At 35.1% G+C, this 23,320-nt stretch overlaps 2 protein-coding genes across 2 annotated transcripts; both read left to right on the top strand.

Moving 5' to 3' along the window:
* The first annotated feature begins 2,804 nt into the window (after positions 1-2,804).
* LOC122500932 lies at positions 2,805-9,457 on the top strand. The gene is made up of 2 exons (XM_043610103.1): positions 2,805-6,905; positions 7,017-9,457. Exons 1-2 carry the CDS (start codon positions 2,948-2,950, stop codon positions 8,807-8,809), a joined length of 5,751 nt encoding a protein of 1,916 aa, XP_043466038.1. The 5' UTR covers positions 2,805-2,947; the 3' UTR covers positions 8,810-9,457.
* Positions 9,458-10,741: 1,284 nt separating this feature from the next.
* On the top strand, positions 10,742-19,213 carry LOC122500931 (toll-like receptor 3). The gene is made up of 12 exons (XM_043610102.1): positions 10,742-10,906; positions 14,502-14,754; positions 14,875-15,162; positions 15,376-15,613; positions 15,694-15,940; positions 16,068-16,322; positions 16,404-16,720; positions 16,802-17,099; positions 17,245-17,725; positions 17,852-18,115; positions 18,279-18,507; positions 18,587-19,213. Exons 2-12 carry the CDS (start codon positions 14,505-14,507, stop codon positions 18,915-18,917), a joined length of 3,198 nt encoding a protein of 1,065 aa, XP_043466037.1. The 5' UTR covers positions 10,742-10,906; positions 14,502-14,504; the 3' UTR covers positions 18,918-19,213.
* Positions 19,214-23,320: the final 4,107 nt, after the last annotated feature.

Here is a 23,320-nt window from a genome sequence, read left to right as displayed (position 1 = left end):
ACAACACTATAAATAATTTGAAGAAAACAAATTTTTTGGTATAATTTATTATTAAGAATACAGACTCTAAAATTAATGTAAAATTAGGTAAAAATGATTTTTGTCTACTTTAAAAATGACGGAAAAAGAAATTTTTCTAAAAAAATGCTTGTTAGTCACGTTTAAAGTAAAAATTGAACGGACTTTATGACGCTATTTTTAATGATATAGGGATAAAAAATCACTCGGAAGAGGTACTTATAGTAATTTTAATAAAATGGGCAGACTCATTTTTCTAATAACTAAATTGGATCTGTATGGGACCTAATACAATTATTTAATTCGATAATTAAATTTCCCTTTTAAAATAATAATTATATGTTATAAATCCCTCATCTAATATCGGGTTTTCAAATAAAAAACTCAATAATTTTTATACTTTAATCCAAAAATCTACCTCAGAATTTTAAAGCAAACATTCTCCCTCTTAACGTGTTGCTTTAAGCAAATAAATGAAAGTCAAACTAAACTACATTCACGGAAGAGGCACGATTTATGAATTATAATCATTAGATACTGTTACTTGAATTAATTATCATAAATGATTATTCATTCAACGATTAATGTGATTAAATATTTTTTCTTTGGTATATATGTATTTTGTGCAGATATAATACCTATAAATTAATTAATAATTTCTATTATAAAAAATAATACAATTAATTTATAAAAAACAATTTTTACGCATTCACTGATTTTTAAATATAATTTTTGTTTACAAATATTTTTACTTGTTAATGAAATTTTTGTGTCATTTTTCAATTCCAATTAGTTTACCTTACGAGAAAAAAATAATATCTATAAGTATGTTTTTAAAAACGTTAAAATTGCGTGTAACAAAATCAAGAAACTTGAATTAAACTATTCAGCTCCTCTTGAGTAACGGTTTTACAAAACCAAGACCTGATTTCAGTTTTTCAGTATAAAATTAATTTTATAAGATTTATAAGTTTGATAAATTCCTCTAGTTTATTAAATTATTATGCAATGTTAACCTAATTATTTTATTAATTCCACTTCTTGAAAATGAAAACTAATTAATCTATTTTGAATTTAAATGTACCTTTCAAAAACATTAGTTTAACGAAAGAATTATAAATTTTTTGAATTTAAGGAACATGACAATTTTTCGTAAAGATTTCATATAATATGGAACAAAAGGATACAAGTATGAAAAATAATTTTCAGCCTGTGTTAGTTAGAAACAATTTTTAAAAGTAATTTATTAATTTTTTTTTGAGAAATATTTGCGTAAAATTTTGAAAATTTATCCCATTTTTCAAAAAGTCTTAAAACCCCGATCTACTTTTATTTCTTGGCAATATAGTCTAGTCGACTCTTGTTATCCAGACAGTCGTTAAGAACCTTGAAGAACCATGCAGTGGGATAAAGCAAAAAAAAAAAAAAGAAAAACATGTGGCAAGTTTATTGCACCGACTGTTCATCCCATCGAGTTCACAGTATGACTCTGCAAAGACAGTGGTCAAGGGGAGAGGGAAATTATACCTTGGCCATCTTTACAAATAAAACTCACAGAAAATTGAACAGGTTTCTGTAGAAAAGAAAACATTTTTTTATTTCTTCCACAATTTCTGTCTAAAACATTAGATTTATGTTCTGAATTTTTAAGAAACACTATAATCTCAAATTAATACTTTTATAAAACGTATTAATTCCATTCCGTCAAATTCAAAATAAAAGTATTGAAAAAATCGAGAAAAAGTATTCAAAATGTGCTGAAAAATATAATATAAAATCAAAATCTAGAAAATGGATAAATTTTCAAGCTGTTTATTCTACGCATAAAGATTAAATAAGTTGGCAAAACGACTCTTCTATCCTGGGCTTAAGAAAAAAAATCCTCGAGATTCTATACTGGTTTTGCAGCACTCACATCTTTCAAGGACGAAAAATTATTGCAGCCCTTTTGCATCAAGGAACATGAGATTGCACTATAAAGAAACGAGATAGTATAGAATTAATCAAAAAATTCGATCCTTTAAAATAAATGCCGAGAAAAAGAATGAGTCGAGAAGTAAAAGGCGAAACATGAAGTAGCTGAGAATAAATAATAAATTGACTGTTATTTTAACATGAAAGGCGTGAGGAATATCCTCCAAGTTCCTTTCTTCTCTTTTTATTTGGAGAAAAAGACTCGTTTACTATTCCGTTATGAGAGTTTCCTCAGCCGAGATTCTTTATTGGCTTAGAACTATTCAAACAGTCATTAAGACATTTAAAAGATCGTGGCGTAATTTATTGTTATGCTAAAAAGCGTTTATGAGTGACTTTCCTCGCAACTGCGTGTAAAATGACGTTGAGATTTCACGGCTCAGTGAGCTTCCTAACCGTTTCATTTATCTCAGCGAAGGAAAAGAAGAGTAACCTACATTATGAATAGACCGAAAAAATCGAAATGACAGGCCCACGTTGTATTCTTCGGGACAATATTGACAATTTCTTAATTGTTATGTAAATTCAGAATAAACAGGAACGAAAATATTTCGAGCCACAAAGGAGATGAGAGTAATTTTCCTAAACCCTAATTATCACAAAAGGGAGCGGTGGAAATGTTCTGAAAAGTAGTGCAGGTCGGCGTGCATCATACAGCTCAAAGGAGATAAATTGCAGGCTAGCCGAGAATCGCGGCGGATCGTAGGGGACAACTTTATTGCAGAGGGGGGCGGGAGGATGAAGACGGCCGTTACTCTGCTCGCTTAATGGCAAACCTGAACTCGCAAGAGTCTCCCGCAAAAATGTGAATGCCGGCGGACAGGTCGGATGTTGTTTATCGCATAGAGGCTGCATCTTCCTTCAGCAACACAGTCGCGTTGGTATCGCGCTCCATAACTGACCATACCCAGTCCGACTGGTTGCTGACCGAGACATTCGCCTCGCGTTCGCGACCATGAGAACATCCAAGTCTCAACCTCCCTGGACCCTTGTCCTATCACTCCTCATTTTCTTTCTAGTCCTTCCCGAATCGCAGACTCGAAGTGTACTCGATCTCGCCAGCGGTGCCGAGACTCCAGTGAGTGACGACAGAAAAGATGGTGCTTTGGTTGCGGAACCGCTGCTAGACGGGGCTGATAGCGCTTTAAGTGAGAGAATCAAGACTGGGGTCCAGTTCCCTGGACCTGTAGATAACCCTCAGGATAGTCTTCAAGCCGAGGAGAAGGGAATCCGGAGATTCGACGCCGAAGAACCCTCCGCAGAGCTTCCGCAGAAGGATCAAACAATCCCGAAGGTCGAGCTTTCGGAAGTGAAGGTCAATGTCCTGCACGATCATGAGGATGGACAAAGGAGAACGGTCGAGAGTGACGAAGAACAAAGAGCGAGGATTGAAACCGAAGGTGAAATCTCCTCTGACAGTAAGATCGAGAAAGAGAATTTGGAACCAACTGTTATTCCTGAAACGGAAGGGGGTGCTCTGACCTCCAGAAATGTAGTCTCTATAAATTCCGAAGGGCTCGGTAAGTTTAATTCCGAAAGTGAAAAAGATTCTAAACAGGAACTCGAAGCACCAAAATTAGCTGACACTCCTTCAGCAAAGTCTTACGATTCACCGATAGAGTCATTAAAGAAAGAAGCTTTCCTTCTTCAACAACAGGTGAGTGACAAAACACTTTTTGAATCTGTCAAAGAACCAACACTAGTTATGTCGGAATTTCCTCTCTTAACGGAATTAGAAATCTTAAAAGCCCTCAAGTCCGTCCCTTCTATAAAAGATCACCACATTCTGGACATCGAACCCTTGGGTCACCATGTTCTAAGTGACAAGCAAACGGAGATAATACAATGTTCCGCGGCATTAATGCAGCAACAGCAGAGACCAAATTTCTTTAGGGGCATGTACGACTGCATTCGAGGTCTGAGTGTTATGAACTGCATGCGAATCTTTGTTTACCCAATTATAGCCGAAACTGTTCCGCAATTGATTTTGCAAAACATGCCGAGCCTTCCGATCGAAATAAACGTTTCCGATCTTCTGCCGAGTAAAAATAAAACCAAAACAGCCAGGTCAGGTGCTTATTTGGTCTACACTTTGCTGAACACCGAAGACGTATTTATCGGCATGTTGAAAGACGTTTTAGATACTCAGAGAAGCCACGAAAGTGTCCCATCCTACATCGATTCAATGAATGAAACACTCGTCAAGTTGTTGTCGCCAGGGCAAATGAAGATTCTGCAAATGGGAGAGAAGATCCTTCCGATCTCCAGTCGTCGAGAGTATTCCGACCGAATGTATTCCTGCATAAGAAGATTTGAGTATTTCAGTTGCTTACGATATTTCGCTTGGCCGATGATGAAATTATATTACCCTGCTCTGCCCGATTTCCCCGAGTATGAAATTTTATACCCCATTCCTACTTTCGCGGAATATCCGATCCTCCCCTTTCCTCTTGAACCTCTTCCAGAAGTGATTGAAGCCGACCTTACGAAACGGCCAGACGCCCTAATTTTGAGGCTTTTGAGAGAAGGAGTGAGACCCGGACTTCGACCGGCGTTGTCCTTGTCTAATTCCACTGAAACTTTGAAACTTTTGGAGCAGATGATTAAAACTCTACCATCTGCAAGTAAGGCTGTCTACACTAGACCTGTAGCACTACATATCCCACAAGATCAACTAAACTCTCTTTATGTTGCAAAGCAAATTCTCCCTCCACAATTACGGGCAGAGTTTACCTCACAATCTCTCAAATGCATTCGAGAATTCAACTATTACGCTTGCATGAAGTACTACACATGGCCGATTATACGACAAGCTCAACCGACTTTGCCCCAATTTCCCGATTTAGCGAGTCTTTTCCAAATTCCCGACTTCTCGCAATTTTTTTCACAATTCCCCAATCTTGCCAATCTGTTTCAGTTGCCCAACTTCCAGTTACCGACCTTCCAATTACCTAATTTCCAATTGCCGAATTTCCAGCTACCAGAATTTCAGTTGCCTAGTTTCCCAACTTTCGGACAACCGTCGTTTCCAAATATACCGTTTTTCCCACAACCCCAAGGTCCACCATCCATCCCGACTTTCCCAGGTGGACCAACGATACCTATACCTGAAATACCAGGAGCGCCAGCCTTACCACCCATTCCAGAAGCACCAACTGTACCCTCCATCCCTGGAGCACCATCAATCCCTCAATTTCCCCAAGTACCAGCTGCACCAACCATACCTCCTATTCCTGGAGTCCCATCAATTCCTGCCATCCCACAAGCACCAACCGTTCCCCCCATTCCTGGAGTACCGTCAATCCCCCCAATTCCTAGCATACCAACAATTCCAACTGCACCGCCTGCTGTGACTCCGACTTCCACTCCTAGTGTTATTATTCGAGATGCTCAAGGTATCCAAGTAGATTCATTTCATCTCGAGGATTCGAAACAAAGTATTCCGGAATTATCAGGACACAATTTTCCAGAAGTAGAAGCAAGGAACAGTTTCCTGGACAAAGCGATCGAATCGAACATCACGGAAGAGTCAGCAATACCTAGTCCACAGAAACCTGACATTCAGATCTCTTCTCGAAAAAACGAAATCTCGAACGTTCCACTCATAACCTTGACAGGAACCGAATTTGTACCGATTCTATCCGAAAAACCAGAAACAGTCATTTTCACAATCCTGCGACTCAATCAAATATCAGATCCAAATCTGATGCACACTCTCACAATTCCCTTTCTAAACGCTTCCACTCCAGAATTCGACAGCTTCTTAACCCTACACCAGGAGAACATCATTTTACTAGCTAAAAACATGCTGCCCGAATCAATTAGATCCTCCTTCTCCGAACAAATGATCTCCTGCGTACGGGACAAAGACTTTTTGACCTGCTCCAAGGATGTAATGTTCCCCACTCTGAAGGAATATTTTCCAAACATACCCAGGTTCCCCATTTTTGAACCACCTCAACAACCACAGCATCAGATTTCAGAGACGAATGTGAAGACGGACAAACGTGGCGAAGCTACTGTTACGATAACGGACACGAGATTCATTCCCATCTTCTCAGAGCATCCAGAAGGTGTGGTTATGAATATTTTGCGAGCTGTTCAGATCTCGATTCCAAACTTACCAGCAGGAGTTTTGAAGACCAGAGAGATTGTCAACAGACTGGAGTTTCAGAAGATCCTCACGGAGAAGCAGATTGGGATTTTGGAAATTGCAGAAACTCTTCTACCGGAACAATTGAGGGAAACTTTTATCAAACGGATGATCGAGTGCTCGAGGGACGCGTCCTTTTTGGAATGTACCAGGGACATTGCCTTTCCCAGTATTGCCCAGTATTTTCCAAATTTACCCAATTTCCCAAATTTTGGCAACCAGCTGGGTACCTCGAGGCCTTTGGATAGAAATTCCTTTCAACTTCTTCGAGACGGATTAGCACATCACTATCATGAGACTGAGTACTTGCAGCAAATTGAAAATCATCTGCAGAATGAAATTGAGAATATTTTGACTAGGGCCGTTTCGGTTAATGAACGTTCTAAGAAAACGGAAGATGGTAAAGAAGAGTCTCAACCCGAATCTTATAGTCTTTTGTCGAAGCAGCAGAAGAATATTATGCGTTTGTCGGACAATATTTTACCAGAATCAGTTCGCCCCGCCTATCATGCGCGAATGATTGATTGTATGCAGAGCAACAGTTTCGTCTCGTGTATGCAAAATGTCGGCTGGCCCATACTGAGACTCAACCCCCTTCTTCTCAATTCTCCAGCTGCGATAATTCCTGAATACACACCCCAAGCGTCTGTTCCCATTCCATCTCCCATAATCATTCCACACGCACAATTCAACTATGAAAATCTTGGAAACTTACAACGCTCTGATCCAGGAATTTCTTCAGACATCACGTCGTCAGTAGGTGAACAGAATATTAATTTCAACATTTAAATTTCATTTAAATTTTTGAATTTAAATTCTTAATTTATATTTGTCTTTTCGAAAAGTTGAGCAAATTTTATTTCTTTTTCAGGACGAGAAACTTTTGCACCTGAGATACCACCCTACGCTGGACAACCAGTCGTCAACTTTGTAGAGCTTTCACGAGAAAGAATTTATCCCGGGAGAGAAGAGAACAAAGAAACTGAATTCAAGGAGAAAATGGAACACAGCAGCAGCAGAAGAAGAAGAAGTGCTACGGATCTGTTAGATTCCTACCCTGAAAACATTCCAGACGACAGGAAAGCATCAGTTCGTAAAAATCTTTCAAAGACGACCTTCCCGAACATCACAGACTCCGAATTGCTCCAAATTTTAATTCAAATAAAAAACTCCAAGGTTGATCAACTCAGGAAGACGCCGCAAGGATCAAAGAAATATTTTCTAGACGAGCTGAACGAAGAGGACAGGAAGACACTGACAGCGGACCAGGTGGAGATTTTGAAACTCGTCGAGGACTTGTACCCGGAGGCGTCCCGTGGACTCATGGGTCAGCTGTGGCAGTGCATCAGGGGTTTCAGCCTCATAAGGTGTGCAGGAGTCTTCATCTGGCCAATGATAACAAACACGGTGCCAAATCTAGTTCTTGGCTCCATGATAGGCAACCTGCCAACCTTCGGGCTCCTGGGTCGCTCGGAGACCGAACAGCAAGTTGAGGAACTATTCGGAATATCCGCCAACGAGTTCGAAAAGAACCTCATGGAGAGGAAGCACGAGTTTGAAGACATTCTTCTCAACTGGTATAAATCTCTAATGCAGGAGAAATTCGAGACGAGTATCGGATTTTTAAAAATCAAGGGCCATGGAAATGGAGAACTGGGCATCAGCTTAACGGGCTATAGAGAAGGCAGAGCAAAAGTCATCAAGGACAATAAGAATCTCCCCAGCATCTTGACGATCATCAGCGATATTATGGAGGACGTCTTGGAGCCAAAACCAAACCCCAACAGAAACAGGAAAGATCCGAAGCGAGGGAAAAGTTTCAAATTCGAAGAAAGCAATTATCAATCTCTTCAGGACGCGAAAGAAGATTCCAAAGGTGAAATAGCTATGAAGGACGACCGAGTTCTTGCTGCGCTGATAGAGAAAATGAAAACCAACGACTCTGATACAAGGACCGACAGTTCGGAAAAGTATTTCAGTATCCAAAATGCTTACAAAGCTTTCGAGCTTCTCTTCGGAACGAGATTGGCCAGTCAATTCGAAAAGTTAAAATCGTTCAGCGAAGAGCACTTGCGATCGTTTATCAATAGAAATATGGATGAAGACATTCCTATTGAAGATGAGTTGAAGATAATTCCTTACGAAGTCAAGGAGAAATTTCTAGAAGACCAGTTTAAAATCATTCCTCTCCTGAATTCTCAGACCTACTACAGTTTCGATGACGAAACCGGCAAATCTAAGGAAGCTTCAAAAGAGCCGCTGAAGAGCACAAATCAGGAGAAATCGAAAAAAGAAGGCTTGACCCATAGAAAGAAGCATCGAAACGAACTGTCTATAGAACTCCCGCGATTGAAGGACATCATCATCAGCAAGAAGGTGACCAATAATGTCGTCAACATGGCCAGGAACATAAAAACGAAAATGACGCAAATGATGCCTGGAATCGGAATGGCGGTGTCTTTCCTCCTGCAGGTGGTCATCGCTCACGCTCGAACAGCAGCCTCAGTGGCTTCCCTCATGAGCAACATTGCTCTTGGAATGGGAGTCTTCAGCATGATCCGCGACACCCTTTTCGGACAAAATCCGAAAGTAAAGTACGTCTACGACACCGAAACTGCAGATCCAGCAGTTTCATGGCCCAAAGATCCTAGCTATTGGAAATAGGAGTCTAGAGACTGATAAGTTTGGTTTGAGGGTTCTGTAGTGCTTCCCTTATTTATTACAGGAATAGAAAATTAAAAATTAATTCAAAAATTTAAAAGAATCATCAAATGTAATGTTTTTAATTGTTTTCTTTCTCTCTCTCTCTCTGGGTTTAAGGTGAAGGGTGCCATCGTGCTAGATTTAAGACGACATCAATTCTCAAATGCTCAAGAGTACATCGATAGATTTCTATGTATTTTTATATAGTATTATTTTTAATTGTATCTCCCTTAGTTCTTATTATCTCACACGAAAAAAATCTTTACCCGAAACATTGACAAGTTTCTCTAGAATAGTGAAATAAAATAAATGAAATTCAATAAAACAATTAATTTCAATAGTTTAGTGAAATTTGTAGCTATTTCAGGTGAAGAATTTTGCGACGTGCAATAATATTTGTATCAGGAATGCTTAACTATTTTAAGTTCTCCTTCAGAAATATCATGTATCTGGTTTTTAAAAGACCGTGATTTTGTGATGCATCAATTCAAGATGCTTTTCTAAAAATAAATAAAAAGTACTTTAGAATATAGATAGATAATCGATCAAGAAACATAAACAAATTTCAACAATGGAAGAAAATAAACGATTATTGCTACTTTAGAATAATTATGAATAATTATTTCATTTTATATTAATTTTTATATTTTTCATCTGTAAAACATTTACGTTATTTTGAAGTATTGTTTGAAATTTGAATATAAAAGTCTTTTTTGTTTGCATTGAAATTCCATTTCAAGATTCGCAGAAGTGAAAGAATGTAGAAGCCACTGCCTTTATGAAGGTCAATGTTATGGGTTCACTCTCTTCCATTCTTATTTGTACCTCGACCTTGCGCCACGCACTCAGGTAGGTGACCTTTCGCTATAAATTATAATACTCTATATTTTTAGAGGACATTATAGATTGAAAAATATTCACTTGCATTATCGAAGAGATTACACTTTTCAGTAAAGAGAAAGTCTTATTTTAAGATAGTAACACTACAAAAAGAAACATCTTGACTTGTAGTCACTTTTAAGATATTTAAAACATCTTATTTTTCGATCCCCTAACTAGAAAATCATTGCATTTTAATATCTTTTTGATAACTTTTTCGAAATGACTACGATAGTTTCTTAAAATAAGGTGCCTTCTTTTTACAGTAAAGGCAGTCTTAAATTAAGATGCTACATTTTTAAGGCATTCAATGCTGAATTTAAAATTGATAAATTAATTTTAATAGCATCAAAACTTGCAGCAACATTGAAAATATTGTTCCAATATTGAGGAATGTTGTCAATGTTGCTGCAAGTTTAGATGCTGTGGAGGTTCCGTTGAAAATTAAAATTAATTCCAAATTACCGAACAGTTCATAGGAAGTCCGTATGATATCCTAAATATCCGGATGCTGTTAAGATAAAATTAAGAAGAAATTTAATGAATATAAAAATAATGTCGATTTTGTTTTCATCTTTTTTATAATAAATAAATAAATGAAATGAATAATGAAACAAAAAGAAATTGAACAAAGACAACACAATATTTAATATTCGTTCTGCTCGTCATAAGAAATAGTAGAAATCCAACACTGATGTATCAACGGTTTTCTTTCTACCGTCGATATTTTCAGTCATCAACAATCAGTACCAGGTTCTCTGCCGAGTTCTCTGCTTTATCCTTCGTAGGTTTGAAAGGAAAGCCCAACAACTGGAGCCAAATGACACCATTTTCGAATGAGTTTGTACTGTTATGTCTCAAAATGCAGGAGTGAATTCACTTTCACTTATTCAAGCCAATGAAAAGCGAGCTTAAAATGAAACATATTTCTCGGAGCCAACCGGCTTTTGGTAACAAGAATATTTTTCAAAAGAAATTGCCTCTTGCGAAAAGAGTAAAAGAAGGTCGTATCTTCAGTTCAGAAAGATACAGCGAGCAACAACTGCCTTTCTCTTTGCTCGAAAGTTTCGCAGTCAAGTCGTTCAGTTTCTGTACCAACGTCATCCAGGAACCATCATATAGAATGTCCTGAACGAAATCTCATTGACGCGAGCTCGTCATTTCAAACGGATAACATAAGTACGTGTGTCTTATTTTCATTTGCTTTAAAAAATCCCTTGTCAGTGTCCTTGGTAGTGTCCTCTACCAAGAAAGTCTGTTTTCCCAATTTTCATTCTTCTTCATTTCCCTTTGACATTTAGAAGTTAGAAGTGAAATATTTAGTGAAAATTAGGATAGTAAACATTATTCTCTAATGTGTAGGTCTCATAAATGTTAAGATATTAAAGAATTTTCGAAAAAGTCTCAAGTAAGCCACTGTTATTCGATGAGGAGAAGAAGATAAGAAAGGAGTGAAATATTATTTGTAGCTGTCAGCGAGTGTGCTATTTTGTATACACGTGTTCCGAAGCACGCGCATGCCTTGTCCAATTACGTGGGGTTGTCAGTGACTTCAACGCTCGAACGCAAAGTGCCATTGTATTTAAAATTGAACTCTCCATTAGGAAAACATATGACAATGAAAATGGGATTGTCTGGCCAAAAATAGTGACCCAAGTATACAAAGAATATTTGGAATGTGATTGAAGTTGAGCAATGAAACTGTTCAAAATTGAAGAAACATGTCATTTGAAAAATCATCCAAAAAGGAGGGTTTTCTTCATTTTCTACTTTTGAACTTTTTTTTCATAAATTTTGTATGGCGATGGTTACCACATTTCATTGCAGCAAGTTAATACCAATATTTGAATCAAATTATAACCAGATATTTCGTAATTTTCGTACCAATTTGATATCAACCTTATTAAGAAGACAGTATTGTCTTTGCTCAATTCTTGGTCTTTTAGAAACTTTTTTATACTTTGAGTAAGAATTGAAAAATCAAAAATGGCGGATTCAGTATGAAGAAATATAAAATTCAATACTTAGGTCTTTTTGAAGTCCACAGTTTTTCTGCAGACAAACAAAGAATCAAAAGTGTTCTGAAGCAACGTTTTGATTCGTTTTTAGTCTTAAATTGATATCTGCAAAAAAACTGAGGATCACTGTTAAAAATAAAATTTCCAAATTTAAAAATTTGGTAAACAAAAGTTTTGTTTGTCATAATTTGTTGAATTTACCGTTTCTTAAACGTGTATAACCCAGAAACAAAAGTCGTCATGAGAAATATAGTTTACGACTCGAGGAAGCCTGGATAATAATGACTTGAACGGGAATTACTAATTATTGCTCGCCGCGTGCTTTCCATTGACATTTCCTAATGGCTAGAAAAACGTAGACGTTTTTCAAATGTAGAACAAGTTACTGTGCGTGGAAGTACATGGATTACACATTGTAGAAAGTACCACTAATACACCCAACAGACGCTAGCTTAGCACTCATTGACGCAAGTTTGTTTACCTTTTACATAATTCCGAAATCGCCCAACTTTATTTGCTAATTTAACGTAATTGTAAAGTAGGAAAAAAATATTACTCAGCTTCCCCATTATTATTTTTATTCACAGAAATAAAACTCTACCTATACAAACAAAATTTACAATAAAGATAAAAAATAATTTTTATATATTAATTTGACTAGAGAATAAAATTTTAAATATTATAGGTACAAATGTAAACAGATTTTCCCAATATTTGATACATTTAAAAAAATTAGAAAGTGTGGTCATAATTTTATTGTGCGGAAACTGAGCACAATATTAAAATGAACTGAAAATCGAACACAATTTAGGAATATTAAGATAATGTAAAATTTATACTTCATGGGTCACTTGTTCGGACAACGCTTTAAGTGTTATTGCATAAACAAGTTGCTCTATAACTAGATCAACGCTCCTTTCTTTTTTCTTGCTAAAGTTCCGGAGTTAATTTTTAAATTCATTTTGCGTATTTAATAATGTGTGGAGAATTGAATAATTCCATGCTCTTTGAGTAATGTTGAAACAATTAAATCAGAATGAATTATTCAGCACAGTCTATTGTTTACACATTATTTCAGTTTTCCTTTTTTCTTTATTCAAAGTTTGTTACGACTACGTAAACAAAACAAACAAAAATTTGTAATAATTTAAAATATTTTTGAAATACAAAAAAAAAGAAAAAATGAAGGTTGCTGGACCTTTTTTAATATTAATCTTAAAATCATTTCCTATCCAAAAATACACAAAATTTAATGATCCATAGATAAAAATAAAAATTTTAGACAAATTATAGCCATTTAGGTCAAAACTCTTCACGGTTATTTCGTAAACAGAACCTCGAGTAGAAAGACATTAATAATTATCCCTAAAAAAAACGTTGAATAAAATTACTTGATATCAGACTATAATATAAATTTTATTGACGTCATTACCATTTGATTTATAAATAGAATTTTAATAAAACCGGATATCAAAAACGTTCGGAATTAAAAATAATACAAAATGGATTAATATGTTCTTGGTAATTTATTACAAAATACTTTCTGAATGTGTCATCTTTGTTCGACTTAAAATGGAAGATATTTTGTTAGAAATAATAAACTCATGAGTCAAAATAAAAAAAATTAACCATTATAAAAGTTTCATGTAAATTCGGTGAATTTTTGAAAATAAAATAATTTACCGTTTTTAATTTTAGAAACCTTAGATAAGAACTCAACTCTAGTTGTAAATTGATCACTTTTGACTAATGGAATAAAACCGATTTGATCATTAAATGAATTAGCGAGCGTTTTAACCAATCTGATTTAGAAAGAACGTTAGTAGGTATTTTGGCTATTTTTATTGAAGAGACCCGATTAATTAAGACGCACTAATCTCGATGAGTAATAACATCATGAATTTTGTATTTTGCACCCACTACTCTTGACACATTATTTAATTTCTAAGATGCCCACGTTTCTCGACCCACGTTTTTTATCTATTCATACAAATTTATTGAGTATCTTCTTTCACACCTAACTGTTTATATTCCAAGATAAAACGCCTGGTTACATATGTGGTACAACATTTTTGCCTCAGTGCCTCTAAACACTAAACTAAATGTTTCGATATTACATATTTATTTTAATTTCTTGACAAAATTAATGTGACCGCAATTACTGATATAGCAGTAAAATACCATAAAGTTTGTCTTTATATTTTCCATTTCTGAAACATAAACTTTGGAAAATTAATAAAATTTAATTAATTCAATGTTCCAACTTGTTAATTAGTTGCGAAGTATGTATGTAGGTAAGAAGGAAATTTAACTCTCTCTCCCTATTATTAATATTTTTCTTCCGCTAAATAAATGGAACAAAAACCGGACTTTCGAATGTCATTGTGAACTTGTTGAAAGAATGTTATTCCCATCGAGTATAAAGTCGTTTTTTTATTGAATAAAGGATAAGGTGTGGGCAGACTGAGACATAAAACTGATTTCTTTCAAGGCCATTATTCACAATGAGGATGAACAAAGATAGTCAGGTGGCCTTCTAATTTCTCGCCCTAAAAAATTAATCAACTACTGTAAATTGTATTGTATTTATTATTAAGGACATAAAGTGAAATCTAGTACCTAATCAGACAATTGTTTGAAATTTCCCGCATCATTAGAAATTTCATACCTTGCTAAAGTCTTAAGTAAATTACAAAAGCGTCGCATTCATTTTAAGAAATGAGAATGTATTAATGAGTGATTTCTGAATTTTTTAGGAAATGTTAGTTCCGTTCCTATTCTTAGGATGTATCCTCACCACAATGGGAGGTTACATTCCTCCGGGACCAAAATATCGATGTCCGATAGAGGCGAGTCACATTTGGCCATGCGTTTGCGCCAAAAGTACCGACGAGGGACTGCACATAAAATGCGAAAACAGCAATTTAGCCAGCTTGAGTTTGGCGTTTGAAAATTTAGGGAACGATGGAATTCCTATTGAGGAACTGGTTCTCTACAAGTGCAATATTGGTACGTATACAGATTCTCCTCTTTTAATATTACATATTAACTTTTGGTTGTAATCCCAGAAGATGAAAAATTAAAAGTATTCCGTAGAATTTTTGACTATGATGTTTAAAATGTTTCTAGCTCGACTTTATGGTCCAGCACTTTATACGTTAAATGCCCGAATTTTACGACTGATTGACACGCCAATAAAATTTATTGATGAGCACAGCTTCCTTGGCGTTAATCAAACTCTACAGGAGCTTCACATAATTGGCAGCAAACTCGAAAAGTTCCCCAATCAAGCTATTCAAATTTTGGGTAATCTAACAATTTTAGTGATTAGAGGCAATCGACTGGAATCGATGAATGACGAAAGTTTCCATGGCAGTCTGGCGGCCTCGAAAATTGAAAGGATCGAAATAAGTAACGGTAAGTTTCTAAACTTCGTTTAGCTAAAACCTTTTAATAATCAGCAGGTATCCATAACGAATATGAGAAAATTTATAATATTTGCAAAATAAGAAACTATTCATTCTTGACGTAATTCGAGAAATTAAGTGTAAAAAGCGAACAGAATATAAATAGTAAAATAGAATAGTACAAAGCCTGTAATAGAACAATTAATAACAATATTTTTAACAGGAACCCTTCATACAATAACCGTTGAAAGTTTCGCTCCACTAAAAAAACTGAAATCACTGGACCTCCATGGCAATAATATAAAGGAATTGAAGAGAAATCAATTTAAGGGATTGAAAGATATGGAGTATCTTGATTTGTCATATAATTCCATAGAGAAATTGGAAGCCTCTCATTTGTCTGATCTTACAAAGTTAAAAATATTAAACGTCTCTCACAATGCTCTTGGTGATTTGAAGAGGTAACAATAAATATTTTCGTTACAACTTAAAATTAAATCGAGTTTTCCTAATTGGTTTTTTTATTGCCGCGTCATTTCAGAGGAACTCTGGCTAGGAATTCTCTTCTGCTCCTCTTGAATCTTAGTCATAATAAGATACGGAAAATTGATTCAAACACTTTTCGAGGAATGCGACAAATGAGAAGACTCTACTTGAGCGACAATTTAATCAATGACGTTGGACGCAGTACTTTCGAATCGGTGACAAAAGTTGCTACCATCGACTTGGCTCGGAATCAAATCAAGAAAATCGATTATCAGATGTTTAATCAACTTAAATATGCCGAGGTACTTTGATTCTCTCTACTTTACATTCTTATTTGTGTTAGGAAAGTTTATTGAAACTTCTGGTGAAAAATATCCAGAGTATTAAAAGTAGACAAAGTATGTAAGTACGATATTTTTCCATTTTCAGGTGTTGGACGTCGCTGAAAACATGGTGACAATAGTTGAAAAATTATCATTCAAGGATCTCACCAGTGTTCATGTCAACTTATCGCATAATCAGATTTCGCAAATCGAGCCAAGAGCTTTTGAAAATTGTGCCAATATCACAGTGTTGGACTTGAGTTTTAACAAAATTAACAATTTTTCGAAAAACTCGTTTGACCCCAATACTTACGCCAATGAGTTGCAACTTAGTTTCAACTTTCTCACGTCATTAAGTCAGGTATGTTTTTCGAACGTTGATTTTTATGGGTATTTTTTATGGCTCCACAAAGTGTATTTAACTTTTTCTTTATTTTCCCAGGTACCACTGCAAAATATGACGTTCATAAAGATTTTGAACGTCTCCCACAATTCACTGAATTCGGTGCCAAGAAATACTTTTCCAAAGTTATACGAACTTCACACAATCGATTTGTCTTATAATAATATATCAGAAATACACAATGGCATTTTTCAAACCTTATTTAGTCTTCGATTACTAAACTTGGCGTACAATGCATTAGAAAAAATTCACCCATCAACTTTTGGGCCGTTGACAACTTTGCTCGAGTTGGACATGAGTTACAATAAATTAAAAGAAATTTCACGCGGTAGTTTAACTCGTTTGGGAAGTTGCAGGTAAGCAAATTTCACTATAATTGTAGGTCATAACATTTTTAGCCTTATTTTAATTGCTTCTTCTGCTTCTTCTTTTTCCAGGACTTTGACGGTTAAACACAACAGTCTGTCGAAGATTTTCCAACTGCCAATTTCTCTGGGTCATCTTGACTTTTCGGAGAATTCTCTCGAGGAAATTCCATCGTCAGACACTTGGCCGATCATGAACGCCCTTCTTTCACTTGATTTGTCCAAAAATCGACTTACCGATAAACTAGGTTTCGGTTGCTTTGACAATCTGCTAACCTTGAGGACACTGAATCTTGCGGAAAATAATATCACAAAGCCGCCTTGGGAAGCTTTAAGTTCCTTGACTAGTTTACAATATCTCTATTTACAGGTGAAAATTCATTTATCAAGATCTTTATAATATTGATTTATATTTAGCATTTACGATTAAGATTCTCCTAATCCTAACGATTAAGAGAGTCTTAATCGTTGGAGGAAGGAATGTAGATAAAGTTCATGTTATGATTTCTGTTTAGGATAACAATTTAACAGAACTAAGCAAAGCAGCATTTGGAAGACTACCCATAGTCTTCGAACTGAATCTCTCGAATAATCAAATTAAGAAAATAAATCAACGAGCTTTCGAGGGACTTTTGCAACTGTTGACCCTAAACCTCTCTAACAACAATCTGACCCACATCGCGAATGGAGCATTTCAAAGTCTCGTCTCTTTGAGGACTCTGGACCTCTCTTTCAACAATTTAGAAAAACTAGACAACAAGACTCATGGCTTATTAGACGACTGTCTTTCTCTGGAGAGAGTGAATCTCAAACACAACAAAATATCCTTCATTACGAGAAAAATGTTTCCCAGCAATCCCTGGATACCGTACAAATTAAAGGAAATAGATCTTTCCTATAACACGATGCCAGTCCTTACATTTGACATCACTATAGGCGGAAAGAAACTCGTTTATCTCAATCTATCCCACAACAATATCAACGAGATTCGAAGATGTAATAATTTCAATTATTCACATATTTTCAACTATTCTTGTATTACTATTATTATAACTATTATAACTATTTTTTGATTTTTCCCTGTTTTTGAAATTTACTGGACATCTTTTCTTAACATTGCAGATGTTATTGGAAATTTGACAAGTCTGGAAACATTGGATCTATCATTTAATGACATCAACGATATTTCGGAGCCAGAAATATTCAAACCGCCTCTTAATCTTACAAACTTGATTCTGAACAATAATCAGTTTGATCATTTACCATTCGAGAAGATTGTTGCTATGCCAAATTTAAAACTTCTGGACATTGAGAAGAATCAATTTTCAAGTTTCAATAGAAATTTAATGACTATCATCAAAAACGACACTCAAGTCAGATATATTGGTAATATTTCTGTTAATTTTATCTTTAGAACTTTTCAGGGGACTGTCCCTTAAAAAGCTTTTGATTTTTAAAATTCTAAATATCTTTTGGTAGCTTAAATAAAATGAGATGGCAATTTTATCAAATCGTTATTTTAATAATCTTGTTTTCATTCATTTGTCAGGTAATCCATTGTACTGCGATTGTCACGTGAGACCATTGAAGAGATGGCTCAACACATTCACGGAAATTCCACAGGAGTGGGAAGAAATGATTTGTTCCGGGCCAGGCTTCATCGAAAATCACTTCCTTTCGGAAATAACCGAAGATTTAATGACTTGCGGGGAGAAAGACATTTCTGAAGATTCGAAATTAGATATCACACCTGATATTGAGTATAGGGAGCTGGAATAGTAAGTAAATTTAATAATTACCTAGATGTGTCTTTCTTGAAGCTATGAAAACATTGATTAAAAAAAATTTCGCTTTCAGCAACGACGAAGATGATTCGTGGAAAGCCACTTGGTACGTGACATCCAGAGAGGACATAGGGGACTTTTACATAGTCTTGAGGGAAATTGGAAAGAAGCCCCTCATAGAGCAGGACGTCGTTTACAGTGAAAGATCCTACAAAGTACACACTCTACCGAAGTCAATGTCGAAATACGAGCTCTGTATTCTCGCCAGGGACTCGATCGGTAACGTGAAACACTTCCGGGATTCCCAGTGTCAATTATTGAATCAAAAGTTCACCAGTTCTGGAAGTTCATATCTTCCACTGAGCGCAATTTCACTAGTATTTTTCACCCTTTTAACGGTATGATAAATTAGCAATAAGGTTCACGCAAGGCGAATCTAAGCCGAGAAGGCGAACGGAGAAATACTCACAAACGTGATAATTACACTAGTGATAATAATTAATAAATGACTGACAAATGCAATTGTAATTAAGTGCTCTTATTGGAAGAGAGAATATATTTTTTTAAATTAATGTCTGTTGATTTACGCAAATGTATAAGTTGTAAATATTTTGTCTCGATAATTATTTATTTTTTACAAAAGCTTGTAATTTTCATTAAAAACAAGGATGAGAAATATAAAAATATTTTCTATCGTTTAGAGAGTTTCATCTTAGAGAATAATTAGCATCCGCTAAATGATGCAAATGATGTCAGAGGGGTGATCCTTCTCTCACGACCCACTTGCTTTGAATCAATTAATTAGTCCTAATGGGAACACCGAGTCGATAGAGAGATGGTGTCAAGTTACTTCGTCTTGGAAATTTGTTATCGTCAAATCTCACGTGTCTTGTATTAGTCTTGTGTCCTGGCCTCTTAATAAAGTTGCGGTTTTCAACGGAAAAATTCTCAAGGAAGTCAATGCTAAAGATGCAACACGTTGAGGAAGATTACCTCCTTATTATCAGCGTAATTAGGATTCAAGTTCAGTAATAACTATGAGAGTGTTACTAGTGAGATGAGAACCAATATACCCTCTGTAATTAAATGTAATTAAAATTTTTCGCAAATCTGGGGGTCGATTAAGTAACTTTTCCCACATTCCACATACTGTCTTTCACACCCCATAAATCCCTATAAATACAGTCCTAAATAACTAAATTCAAAACAACTATAAAGAAAGTATTCTATTAAAATTTGAAGCACTAAATTCGAAAATGATAAGAGGAATTTTCCTGGAAATTTTGATTTGACTTTTTAAATGCAGTCACGAATGATTGAGGTCGTTACTGTCGGTAAGGGGGTGGCAATCGGACAATCGCGTGTCTAAGGCCCTAAGGACCATGAAACCAGTTTAGCTCTTCACTTCCTCCTCGAGATCTAATGCAGTCTGCGCAGTGATATTTGCATCAAGAAACGGACAATACCTTCAGCGATGGCGAGTGCATCACGACTCTCCGCTTTATTATGAAATATCTCGACACTTTCACTTGCGACTGCAGAATAAAGTCGCGTGTCTCACACAAACAGCAACAGCTAATACACGCAAACTATTCAAGAGCAAGATTCGCTCAGGATAGCAGGAGCATGCTAAACTTGTCAAACTCGATGCGATTTTTCCGCTGAAGCTCTGGGTAAAAATCACATTCGCACCAAAAGTTAATAAGAAAATAATTTCCCAATTCCCATCAAGCTTTTTGTGTAATTAACTAAAGAAATTATGTAATTACTAAATATTTTTATGCAGTTACTAAACAAATTGACGTTACGTCTCTGAGAAAATCATAGAGAATGCAAATATTGTGCTTAAGAGGCCAGGATTTTTGCAACAAGTTATTTATCCATCTGCTATCAGAAGTTATGTCCCAGTTGAATAATTAATTCTCCTTTATTACCAAATTAAGTAAGGAGAAAAATGGCTTGTTTTGTTGCTAGTTCCTCGACTGTAAGATCAACACAAATTTCCTAAAAATTCAGGGTTACCGCGCATTTACTCATTTTAAATTCCCTGACTTTTCCAGATTAAAAAAAGGAATATTTCCAGATTTTTAAAACTACATTTAAAGTTTTTAAATTTTAAATAAAAAATTTAGAAATAATTGATTTTCCAAAGAATTTTATAAGACATTTTCGTGGATACCACAGAGCCTAGAAATCCTAGAAAACCTGAAAAAGGTATAGAATTAATAAAAAGTATTTTATGAATTGTGAATTATATTAAAATTGATGACTCAGATATTAATTGGAATTAATCTAATTATAGTTTAGGACCAGTAAAAAATTATTTAGCTAAAGATTAATAAGAAACACAGGATAAAGGTCGATCCAAAATATTTTTTCATCTTCTGCTGATTATCGGCTGTGGTTACTTTTTGTAAATTTTAAATTAATTTAGTTTTCTTGAGTCAGATATTAATGGGATTTGTTCTTGTCATAGCTTAGGACCTAGAGAAAATTATTTGGATAAAAATTATTAGGAAACAGAGGATAAAGGTCGCTCAAAAAATATTTTTTCATCTTCTGCTGATTATCGGCTGTGGTTACTTTTTGTAAATTTCTAGGTTTTCCAGAATGCGTGTCAACCGTGAAACTGCAATGGGATAATTTTTCAAAGTGTTTTTTAAATTTTTCTGCATTTATTATCCTACTGCTTGAAAGTATTTTGTATATCGGGATTTATACGATAGTTCCACCAAAACGCTCGTGTATAGATTTATTGAAAAAAGGAAATGAAATAGTGTCTGGAAATATAATGAAAATTGTGGCACGAACTGTGAGAAAGCGATCGGAAGAGAAATAAAGCCTACCTGGTGAGCTAACAAATTAATAAATCTACCCTTCCGACTGCAAACGTGTAAATACGGGTATCTAGATGTAAGTTTCTCCGCAATAAAGTATCTCGGCGTGTACGCCTTGACTCAAGACGATTTTACTCTTTACACCATATCTAGATGCAGCTGGGGGCATAAAGAAAAATATATCTCGATGCAGTATCTACATACTTGTAGATACTTCGGATATAAGAGTGTTTGAAAAGCTACCGCTTATACTTGCCCATTGTGTAATCGCCGCCAAGTTCATAAGCCACACTTTCAAACTACCCTCGTTATACTCGATATTCATTGTTCCCTTATCCCTTACCGCTCCCCAGTAATTAAAACCAAAACATCATTAAAGATTGTTCTCCAGATTATTATTCCCGCATCTGAATTTAATATTCCTAACTGTACTTTCCGAGAGAAATGACTCCCATTGAAAACCAATTCAATTTGTCGTGTATTATTTGTTATGTTCATCGTGGAACTGGTTTTAGGTTAAATATTATCGCAAATTGGAAAATATATTTAAATTAAATGGCTAAACATGCGAAGCACAGTTCTTTAATGAAGCACATAACAGAACATGTATAATGAGGCATATAATAATTGAGTGTATTTGTCTTGTACTCGACCGTCTACTTTATGATCTAATTTCAATGATTTGCAAAATATTTTCATACTCTCTGTACATATATATTTACAATTTTATTAAGTGTTAAGTGTGGAGTTAAATGATTCTCTTAATTATTCGAGAAAAGGATTTTAATAAATAATACACGAAACTCGACTTTTCAACCCTGATATTTTTAAAAAGACGCTTCATAAATTACTTTACGAACCAAGTAAATACTTTACGGACCTAGTAAATACTTTACGGTTACAATTTAAATTCTCTCAAACTGTTTTACTTAATACTTTACTTTTAGTTTTTTTGTTTTTAAAATTTTTCTACTTCATTAATTTTTGTTATGACTTACTTGTTATACTTTGGAACTTATTATTGATGAAAAATTTTTGGAAACTAATTCAAGGGGACTGGGAATTGAACCCGGGTTCAACGGATACTAACCGAAGACCCTAACCGATCAGCTAAACAATCAGCTATCAAAGAAAAAAGAACATAAGTTGTGGTTGATTTTAAATGATTTATAATCAACTTTTAAGTTTGAATAAAACATCAAATTTTTAAATATCGTCATAATTTTGACACCCAACACCCACAAATTTATTCTACTTTGTGAAAAAAATTTATATTACAATAAAGAATTAACAATTGTTTAATTATATCAATAATAAAAAAAGAATGTTTATGGCAAGATTTATAATAATATTGCGAAATCGAAAATTAAACAAAGCTAAGCTAATGATACCCAAGTCAATTTTTTGAAATTCAAAATGTCGGATCCAATATGGCGAACGAATTTCTAAAAATTGATTGGATTCGTTTAAAAATTGTTAATTGAGGGGTTTTTAGCTCGCTAATTGCAAATCCGATGTCAGTTATTCAAAATTCAAAATGGCGGACGAATTTGTTAAAATTCGTCCGTAATATTGGATCCGCGATTTTTAATTTTGAAAATGATTTCAGATTCATACTGTGAGACTCCAAGAACCCTCAAATACAAAAGATGACGAAAATTGCACTTTTTCTGCCCGAAAATGTCCACGTGGACAGTTATGGTTTGTCAAAAGCCCACAATTGCCAACGATGGTAAAAAAGAATGATAAAATATTGCCCACGTGGTACATGGATGACCCTTTTTGATAAAAAATATGCGACGTAATTTTTCTCCTAAAAACTGTTTTTTCTTCGAAATCGCGAATCGGCCGGTGAGCGCGCAAGATGCAGAAATCAGACGCCCACAACGAACTTGAGGATTCGGTTCGCTGGGAATGGTGTGTACATGCATGCACGCGAGATATTGCGCCGTTTTCCGTCTAGTCTGTGG

The sequence above is a fragment of the Leptopilina heterotoma genome, unplaced genomic scaffold (genome assembly GCF_015476425.1).
Source record: "Leptopilina heterotoma isolate Lh14 unplaced genomic scaffold, ASM1547642v1 Lhet_191, whole genome shotgun sequence".
Lineage (NCBI taxonomy): Eukaryota > Metazoa > Arthropoda > Insecta > Hymenoptera > Figitidae > Leptopilina > Leptopilina heterotoma.
The sequence above is the reverse complement of the archived record's forward strand: the minus strand, read 5'-3'. Positions and strand labels throughout refer to the sequence as shown.